Genomic DNA, 11,338 nt, shown 5'->3' on the forward strand with positions numbered 1-11,338 from the left:
CATCAAAACCCACAGAGTTATCGTTTCTTACTCAACCGGAAGTGGTCTTCATCTAGAAGAGAAACTCTTAGTTGACATTCTATGCGAACCGGAAGTATCGCCAAGAAACTGAAATTAAACCACACAAGTTTGATGTTGGAGTCACTACGATTCGCATGTCACTGATACTTCTTCATCTTCAGATTCAATATGACTATCATCCATATCAATGTCACTGCCATCACTATCTTCCATACCCGGAGCTCTCGGTGATGATGAACCTCCACCTTCTTCCTCTGCTTTCATTCGCTTATGTTTTGTTCTTCTATTTTGAAACCATACTTTAACCTGCAAAATATAACATTTCTCAAGTCAAAAAACTTTTCCAGTCTTTCATGCTGTATGAATATATACTAACAGAAACTTTATTATGAACATGGAAAAGCTGTTTTGAATTTGCAACATGATTTGGAATTCATCAACTCAATTAATGTAACATGTATACATAGTATTTGGAAAAATAATACAACACTTTGCAGGTAATATTTTCGACAAACTGTAAGACGTATCGATTTCCGAGTTCATCATTATCAAAACAGATCATACCGTGCTGTGAAAGGATACCTCAAAACACCAGGTGCGATGAATAACAATTTTCGAATATTTTAGGTGAAAGAAAATACAAATTAAGGGGCTAAACCAGGCTTGAAGTCACAAATTTTCTGTAACTTGAGAGGGTCTATATGTAATTGTGAATTGTTTGCTAATGTCGTGAAGCGTAACCTTATTACGAGATATTTAAGTAGAGTTTTAGAAGGATTGATTGAGACACGAAGATAAAAACATCAGTCATTGATATGTTCTTATATTACAGTAATAGCAGGTCATAGCATGATTGTCTCGATGAACAAAGAGAAAAGTTGATAAAAATCGCATTAGAAATTAGTAGCAATTACGCCATCGCTCTCAAATCCCTAAACACTTCTCGTATTTCAACGCGAGAATCGACGAAGAGTCAACTAACGTTGATAATGTTTGGTGTTAATCGAGTTGGAGAGAGTTTAATAGCTCTTCTTCACGCATACAGATAATATTCAAATATCACTGACAGTTTGTAAACCCGCTTCCCCCCTGCAACCCATCGCTTCATTTAACACGTAATTCACATTCTTTTCAGTTAATCGTTGAATTTGGTGTTATCTGTGTTGTGTTGTGATTATGTTATCATTACAAATCCCAGCAGAACATCTCAGTTGCATGCGGTCAGAGATTAAATAGCCTCTGGCTCGTCCCTGTGGACAAACAGTCTACACGCTTGTTATCCTTCAAACAACTCTTAATCGAATTCTTAGCCAACCGTGCAATATCGCACAAAAAAGAAAGGGTCGCCATCTTAACCTCAAACTGTGGTTACAATAACTGCGGGCTAAATTTTATCTCGAAATATCATTGGACAATAATAAGTGTCATTAAGTCTGAATTGGCAACAAGATAAACCTTAGACTAAACCACTTTAAAAACTCTCTACGCCAAATTGTTTAACCACTACTGAATTTTCTCATTGAATCAACAGATACCTCCGGGACAAATTTACTCTTGAAACCATACCATATTTACAATAAATCATGAAAATTTGCTTAATCAGGAGTCCATTAGTCAGTATGGTTCTAAAAAAGACGATAGTTATATTGAAATGATACTAAACTATCATTCTGATCTAAACCAAATATGATTTCATCAAAAATTTTACTGTGGCTTTAATCGTTTCATAATAATTCATTTCTTTGCTTGGATTTGAAAGCCATTTCGGATGCAGCATGAAAAGCTGAAAGGAGATAGTTTGAATAAGCGTCTGATTAATGATTGTTTTTAAAATAATCGAAGTAATTTGATAGTTTTAACATCAATTTAGAATTATCGTCCTTGTTATTATCCGACATCATTAAAGACTGAGAGAAAAATTAAAACATCAAATTTCACAGCATATTATGTCAGTTATCAGAGATTATCAAAATATAATAAAATTGGAAATGGTGGTTTTATATTACGCGTCGTCATTCTACTTTTAACAACAAATTAATCAGCGTTTGTTTATTTATTTGATTCTATGATGTTTTTGCTTCTAATTCCACAGTTATATATTATATTTCTCATCCAAAACACATTTTGATAACAATCTAATAAACTACCTTTTTATATTTCCTTTTTTTTTTGTAAGATCCATGCTTTAATTAACTTTACTTTAAAAGGTTCATATAATATGCTTCCAAAATATGTTCACTTCGGAATTTTCTTTTTAAAAATTTAAATATTAAAGTTTATCATTTATTTAACCTATACATATAGAACAAATTTCATTTTGCACATGATCTTGTAGTTTAGAATATGTGTACCATGAATTTTGATAAAAAAAATTAAATCTAAAAACAATTTGGTTTACTATTACAGATTTCAGATCATTCCACGATAATATTTGTTTTGGTAATTTAGATTTTTATACGATTTTCATTTCTAAAATATTAAAAACTTAGATCCTTTTTGATTTTGCGATCGGTGAAGTTAATAAATTTAAAACCAACTTCCCATGCTTAAATATGAATATTTTGAATTATATTTGCATATTATATGGAATACTAACCTGTGTTTCACTGAGTTGTAATTTACTGGCGAGACCCTTTCTTTCTTGACCAACAACATAATGATTCTTCTCAAAAGCTTGTTCTAATTGTAATAACTGGGAAGGAGAAAATGCTGTTCGATTTCTCTTTGGTTTTCTATATGGATGGAATAACAAACCGGGATGTGGGCCCACTGAAAAAAATAAGATTTAGATGATGATCTAAAATAAAATATAAAACGATCTCAAGACTTCAATAATTTATACCCTGATGGTTCCAAGAATAGTGACTTATTCCAGGTTTTTTTTCGTGATTTAACCGTTTAAAAAACTATTATTAATTGATAACAATAACAATTTGTGTTAATTTGTTATTAGTGTCTTATATGTTCCTAACGTTTTTCAAGTGTCCATCATTTCATTTTTTCACCGTATAAGATTTTTATTTAAGTAAAATTTGAAAGAAATTGAAAATAAAAGTTCACTTTCCTTTAGCGTCGTAATTACAAAAAGATTAAAGGAATAATGCAGTACTTTCTTTTCAAAGCACGAAACTTTGACAATGAAAGAGATAGCATTCATTATTTTCCAATATCACAGCCATTTAAAGAATATCTGTAGACCAAATAATGGAACAAAGGGTCAAAACACGAGTTCTTTCATACACGTGACTATTGATTAGAAAATATTGAAAAGTTATCCTTTTGATTATGATAAAAGTTTTGATAATGTGTCATATTGTGAAGTATAATATGATAATTAATCTGAAGACATTTTTAATATTGACATAAAATACTGGGCATTATCAAACATATAGTACATCAATAAATCGCTTGTTATTTGTCGATTTCTTTTTTTAATTTATCGCATCAGAATGACAATATTTTCAGACTTTACCTGGCATTGTTCAAGAGCAACAAGTAATATCTTATCACACATTTAACATTCAATGCGCCATTGGTCTGTTGTGGATTTTAAAACTGTTGTTAAGATTGATTGCTATATTCTTGTATTTACTTATAGTTTTCTTTGTCTAATATTTCCAAGACAATTACAGGAATCTAATAATGATTAAATGTTTCGCGGTTCGGTTCGTTAGTAGGCCTATTTTGTTTATTTTTTTTTTATTTTTTCACATCAAATTGAAAATATATATATTGTCTTTGTTTTCATCAATAGACACAAATCATGTCAATGTTAATGGCTTTGAATATAAATGTAGTAATTTTATATGTAGAGGTTTCAGTAAAAGTAATCACAATATAGAGGAATATACACCATATGACTACATCTTTTATTGTAATGACATCCTTCAGTGGATTACATTATATTTATTATTTATATACATGTATGTAAATATTATCATAAAATAACAACACGCCTACAAAAGTTAAAATTATGTTTAAGATTTTAATTTCAAATGAAATCATTGATTTCAGAGCTTCAATTCGGGCCATTTTCCTTCAATATTATTGTATGCCTTACAGAACATATTTCACAGTTGGTTTCATTTCTATATATTATTATTATTAGTAATTATTATCATTACTCGTGTAAGTAAATGTAAAGAAAAACTATATAAATCAGTTTCACCTTAAACTCTCGGTGCATATGTAACAAGATCCATTATTACAATAAAATCTACCTTATGCAAAGACTATATATAAAAGAAAATATTTTTCAATTTATGGAGATATATGGCCCATTATCACGCGTTTTCGTTAGTAAAATTATGAAAGATTTTTAAAAGTGAACACATGTGTTATCTCATAATTATTATGTGTGTTACTAATTCCAAGATTTAAGTCTTCTAACAGAGGTTTAAATACAAAATTCGAAGTTGTGAGTATAATTCAATTAATATAGTTCTATTAAAATACTGTAATTACAGTTATGAGTGATCTGAGAGTCTGTAAACATGTTCATAACATGTTAAAACAGCAGATTTCCTTTTCTCGGTAGAAGCTGTAGCGGCTTTTACTTCCGGTATGCAATGGTAGTTATTGCCTGATTCAATATATTGATTTTGCCTGATTGGTGATCATTTCAAGGTTTTAATTATACTAAGAAATCTGTTTTTTTTAAATCATAATGAGAGAATATATAAAGATTGTTTAAAATGAAACTTACTTGGATAACGAGGATGCATGAAACCAGGATATCTGGCTAACCATTGTTGGTGTGGATGAGGTATATCTCGACCTAGTCCATACAGTAAAGGATTAATAGGTAATGATGATATTTGATGGGTTTGAAACGGTGAAGGATTCACTCCCGATAATACACGATTACACATTCTTAATGGTTGAAATAAACTGCTTTCATTATGTCCGTTTAAATTTGTAAATAAATGTTTTAATTCATCACCAGTGTATCGGTTACATCGGTTCTCCATTTCAGGAGATCCGGTTTTGTCCATTCGTGGAGATTCTGGTGATTTGGAACGCTCCCTTTCATCTGTTCTTCCTATTAAAGCATCTATTGAAAATCCGTGAGGTTTTTTCACTCTCGGTTCCATAGCCATTGTTGCCATTTTTATTTCATTTGATAAAATCTCAGGATACAATGTAAAATGTCCTCTGGTATTAACTAACACAAACACTGTACTTGAATTGATCGTCAGGTATTGAAATATAGTCAAGTTCGTCTGCTATAACAGTTGTTAATGGCGGCTGACCAACGAGAATACTAAATTCCTTACGGCGTTTCGTTGCCTTTAACACTAAATAAGTTGTAGCATTAAACGTTAAACAATTAAACATCGAATAAAATTCATGTGGTGAAAATTACTTCTTCATCCTCCTATCTCTTCTTTTTGTCATCAATTTGACAGGACACAGCCTTCCGGATTCTCATCCAATCAGAATACTCTATTGGTTAGTATGGGCGAGGCGGTAAATTGCTCTGATTATGATTGGTTTAAAAATGGACACGCGATTGTCGATCTATATCAAGATATTTATCATGAAATAAAGAGTGTTAATAAAATGAGTAAAAATCAATCGATGAATATAAAAATTGCGAAAACTCGACACCGTTGCACTGATTGTACACATTATGAATTTTCTAAACCTCAAAGAAATGGCCACAGCTGTACCATATTACCACAAGGCATAGATTTTACAATAAAACAATAGGCGTGAAATCAAATCTCTAAATAATAAGGGGTTATAGATTATATATATTATAGAAGGGGTCAACTAAACACGGTTATGGCCATTAGTTTTAAAATATGATTTCAGATCAACAATAATAAAATGCAGAAACATATGTTGCATATCCCTAGAAAATGACTGCTATTTAGATATAAAGAAGAAAGAATATTAACAGTAAAATAAATCATTTAAGAAAGATGTGTGTGATAAAACGTTATGAAATGCACATTTGATTAAAAATATCCTACATACATTTATTGTCAAAATATCTTTAATTGTATATCCGATAATATACTAGATTTTACTCGTGAATATTGCTACATTACTTCTATTCTCGGTATAACTTTTAAAACTGAGAATTCGGTAGGAACTGCTGTATTTTTTATTCTGGTTTTCGTTGCATTTTTTCTTATCCTAAAAAGTTTGTGTAATCAATTTTACTTCAGTAAAGCATTTACCAGAAAATAAAGAAATTAGAAGCCATATCTGGTCTAGAAATGGAATATAGACTTGAAAGTTCTTTAAACAAAATAGACAGTAATTGATGAGTTTAGATCATTTGGATCGGAAACTAGGAACAATCAGCTTCCTTTTCAGACGGTAGAAAAAACACGTGAGACTAATTTGAAGCTAAAAGGCTTCTTTAGTTTTGGATTGGTAAGGGAGATAATTTGATGTGTTTATAATCGTGTAAATGTTGTTTCGTCTGGAAAGGCTAATTTTATATGACGACAATAACTGTTGTAAAACAGGTTCCTTTTCTTAAAGATCACACCTAAATACCATTTATCTATGAAATGTTGGCTTAATGACATTTTAGAATAAAATATTTGTTACCACGCCATGTATTAACCATTTTATTTTACACCAGTGTGATTTGCAATGATAATGGGAAGAAATTGAGGATGATAATTCGTGCCTTATAACTGAAACTAGTTATTACTGAGAAATTGATGGTAGTTATTATACACTACCAAATATAGCTCTGTGATTGTCAATTAATTTAGCAAAGACATTTATCACAAACTAAATGGGATAATTAATAAAGTCCTAGATAGGGCATAATTGTTAATTTATTGACCCAAGAAAGATTAGGTTCAAATGCGAAAAATCATTAGAAAAACATGGCTTGAAGTGTTCTGATCAATAATATTAAATTCCTGTCTTTGGAAAAATAATACAGCTTCTCTCAAAGCAATTTGCAAATATAAACAACGAGGTCGGACGATTTTAAAATTTGCTAACGATTACAAATCTCTCATTTTTCATGAATTCAATGCAAGTTTTGGGTTCAACGGTTTTTTAAAAATCATATCCTTGTGAAGTTCAAACCTATATATTTCTAAGAATTAGCTTTATTACAATTAAAGCTATCTTTTATATCATACTATAAGGTACACAAAAATACCTTTATCAGCCAAATAGATTCAGATAATAGTATTGTTGGGGTATTTGTTATCATTGATGTAAAAATATACGTCTTTTAGTATAACTCTCAGATCTATGTTGAAGAGTTTTATATCATACAAACATGAAAATAAGTAGCTTAGTGATTCTAACACTACAATAATAGGTTAAAATGGGCTTCTTGATAACTGATAAAAGAAAATATGATAGATAGAGTGTTTTCATCATATACGTCTCATTTTTCTTGCCAACATAGTCTTTGGTGAACCTAAACCCATCTACCTTATAATTTACATATATAACTGACATATAACATCTAATATTTAACAATAAATACATACGTCAATCATCTAGAGCTGTAATAGTGTCTAGGAATGGCTTAAATATAAAACTATATCAACCGACAAATATCCTTTGACTTTGATACAAATTTATGCCTTTCTTGCAAATGATAGCAATTACTACAAGTCGTGGCAAGCTAATTTATCAGACAAATTGCCGTGAATTTTGTCATCAATCTTCTACTAATTTACAATTATCGTAAAATACACGCAGGTTTTACAAAGAAGAGAAAAACAATGTCTGAAATAAAAAGACACATGGTTCAATGATGCCTTACTGTTCTACACCCTAATATGTCAATCTGATATTTCTATATTATTCCGAATAGCGGAGAGTCTCTGGGCACCATTTGGTTGTAAAATTTCAAGATCTGATCAGGAAAAATCTTATCATAGTCCTTGTGCAGTCATTTCAGTTGACCCCAACATTAAGTAGGTAAACCTCTTTCATTTCAGATCTTATGTAAACTCCGATAATAAGCGTTCGAATTAAATATTTGAGTGGTGGAATGGGTCAGAGTAGATCATTGTGTCAGCATATAATGTCATAGCCAAGTTCACATTGAAAGATATAAAAACTACAATTTCTATTATTGTTTTAATTATCAAGGTGAGAAATGTATATCGGTCAAAACCCCTAATATAGCTTAATATAACCTAATTTACTCTATTCGAATCTAAAACTATTACCCTACATTTCTTAATAATAGAAAGTGTAAATTGAATTTCAGCCTACAGTCTTGCCCCCACCATGAAATGAAACTGTTTCTGTTTCTTTTCCAGTATGATACAGGTAAAACATGATGTTTATAACAATACAAACAAACTTGTAAATTTATAAATATAAAGGATTTTTATTCACAAAAATATCCATAATTATAAATGTTGATATATATGACGCTGGTTTACATTGCAAACGTAAATTTATGGCAATGAATGCTCATTTATTATAGTTAACTATGATGGTCAAAAATTGCAGTATCATACAAACATTTCAATAACAAAAAATTTTGTGGCTTTTGCAACCCAGAGCACCAACTGACGTTTGCTCTTATTTCCATTCATTATCGCTGTACTCACGGAAAGGCCTGTGAAATATCTGTTTCTTGTAGGCCATGACCCACAGTAAAAAGGGACACCTTATAACTTAAAGACTATCAGATTGTTGATCTAAATACAGTGAAAGCATGAATACATGCATCTGCTACATATCACTGCGACTTGAACAAGGTTATATTTAGAAAGTCGGGGGAGGAGTGGGATGAAACCATTTTTACTGTTACTTTGATTACTAATTTCAAGGTGCTTCTATAACAAGTATTTAACAACTAAGTATCATTTAACAAGCTAAAACAAGTTTAAACTACTGTCTTTAAGTAAATCAATTAGCAATAGGAAGAAATGTGTATACAGTTCCTTTAGACAAGATTTGTGAAAACGTGATAGTGGTAAAGAAGTTGAACACGACGATTATGGAGGGTAAATACAGCCAAATAGTTTGAGTAAGTCGATAAATCGTTAAACAAATTATACCTTTTTAATGTAACATTATAATTAATTTTGTCATCTAACGTCTATTTGCGAATTGAAGGGAAAAGATAATAAATCAACTTCCATATTATGAAAATATAAATGTTCAATATTTATGAAAAACATCTACAAAACACGAAATACCTTTCACTTCTTTGACCAAATTTACGCTAAGTCACGAAGATGTTCATTTTATTCTCTAACAAGCTCTAAAATTCTCATTTAAGCTATTTTCTCTGTTTATTTTCCAATCAGAGGCGCATTAAACCCAACAAATGTTTGAAGTATCTCTTAATTGCCTTTCATAAACGCAAATATTAGCAATAATAACAATCACTGATCGGTTACTCCAGACAAAAACCACCAGCCTCATGTGATTGTTGACTCGATCAACAGGTCATTAAAGTAATCTTTGTGTTGGGTTGTTGAAAGGATGAAAATATTCAATAAATCTCGATTAACTAGTCAATTGGTCTGTAAATTCTACACTTTATCTAAATATTGCCAATTTATATAGAACAGAATTAACTGAATAGCAGTCCTGTTATTTCAGATATCAAATCCTACCAAAAAGCATGTTTTTCGTTGAGAGTGTATCCGGTCAACCGACTATTAAAGAAGTACGAGTTCGTATCGTGATAAAATAACCGTTTTTTCAATATGAAATGATATCTGATATAAAATTAATGAAATAAACGAGTGGTTCTATTGACAATTGATTTTACTAGGGATTTTAACTACTTGAAACAGATTAAAAGTGAAATGAACACTAATGATAAAATAAATAAAACATTACTGTTATCATAAAATCATAAGTTAACTAAACATATTCCATACATCTGTATTTCTCTAATAGAAAAACATTACTGTTATTCAAATTATCTGAAATAAGCGAGAACAATCACAACTTGCTTCATTTCAATGTTTCTTCTCGTTCATAATATTATACAACGATAGTTAGTACATTAAGAATCAAAAATGCCCAGTTCAGGAAAACCTTATCCACAACATGAAAACTTCCAGGTGATTTTAATGGACTATTATCAGCTAATTTTTTAACATTGGTTTTGGTTGGTTAGCAGGGGATTTTAATTTTAGTGAGATTTTATAATGTGGAAATTTGTAGAAATATCTCCTTTAATGTAATACACAAAACCGCTAGACAGTTTATGAAAAACATATAATTGATCATAAATATTTTAAAAGAATCTTGATTTTATTATGTCTTTTCTAAAAGACGTAGTTATTGTTGTTACATTATAAATATCCTTTTGTAAAAGGTTTTAAATAAAATCTTAAACTCGATTTTACCAACAGCTTGCGGTTTATTACAATGATTTACATTTATTAATATTGTGAAATGCAGTTACTTATATAACAAATCAAACTTATTGTTATTGACATTTGTATAATTTCTTTACTTTTATTACTTATTTTGTCTCGCATTTTGATATATTAAATTAATAATGCCACTGCTTTCTTTTACATGAAACGCCTAGTTTTTAGTCAATTATGCTGTAAGACTGAAGAAAGGTCAAACATTTCTTTATGTTATTTCAAAGGAGGGAGGGGGTGTCAGTTTCATAAAAAAAAAACAGGAATCGAGACAATTTTTTTCTCTTTATTACTGCCAGGATTTAAATATTTGAAAATTTACTACACACATTTTGTGCACACAGTCATTTTAAGGTACGATTGCGCGAAACCAATGGCCCATGACCTACAATTTCGCCTATTCAAAGTTGCAGATTTATAACCATTGTCCATTTTCCGTTTTTAAAAATATGTGGTGATCGGTTTTTTTTTCTCCTGTTCACGTTTTTATGTGATGAGAAATATAAATTAAAGTCTTAGAAATTGTTTTGAAAGCTTCATGTTTATATTTTAAAGGGACAGATATGCCATTTTGGGTGGTTGATTTTAGTCTTGAATATATGTAAATAGTACAAGAGCCGACGAAAATTACATAATTCCGTTAAAAATACTTCAAACTAGGATTTTTTCTCACTATTTCTATATATGTCTTTTCTATTACTATTACTGATTTTCAGTTTCTGAGACTAAAGTATGATTGTTCAAAAAAATGGCATACCTGTCTCTTTAATCTTTAAAGATGAGTTTGTCGCACATGTCCATAATTAATTCATAGTTAGCTAAATTAAAAGAGAATTACTTGTAGAATTCCAGTGAGTGACCGATTTTATCCAGACTGTAAATACATGGACATTTATGATTGGCTAAAACTCTTAATTAAATGCAATAAGATCATAATGATTTGATTAAGAATACATGATAATTCATTAGAAATA

The 11,338-nt window shown here is 30.1% G+C and overlaps 1 protein-coding gene across 1 annotated transcript; it reads right to left on the minus strand.

Annotated features, from left to right (window-relative positions):
- Window positions 1-264: 264 nt before the first annotated feature.
- Window positions 265-2,785, minus strand: LOTGIDRAFT_58125 (hypothetical protein; the record flags this gene model as incomplete). The annotated part of the gene is made up of 2 exons (XM_009065932.1): window positions 265-327; window positions 2,618-2,785. Coding segments are annotated over 2 exons (231 nt in total), but the record flags the coding sequence as incomplete, so codon positions are not given.
- Between the last annotated feature and the right edge of the window lie 8,553 nt (window positions 2,786-11,338).

This window comes from Lottia gigantea, assembly GCF_000327385.1.
Source record: "Lottia gigantea unplaced genomic scaffold LOTGIsca_72, whole genome shotgun sequence".
In the NCBI taxonomy this organism is placed as follows: domain Eukaryota; kingdom Metazoa; phylum Mollusca; class Gastropoda; family Lottiidae; genus Lottia; species Lottia gigantea.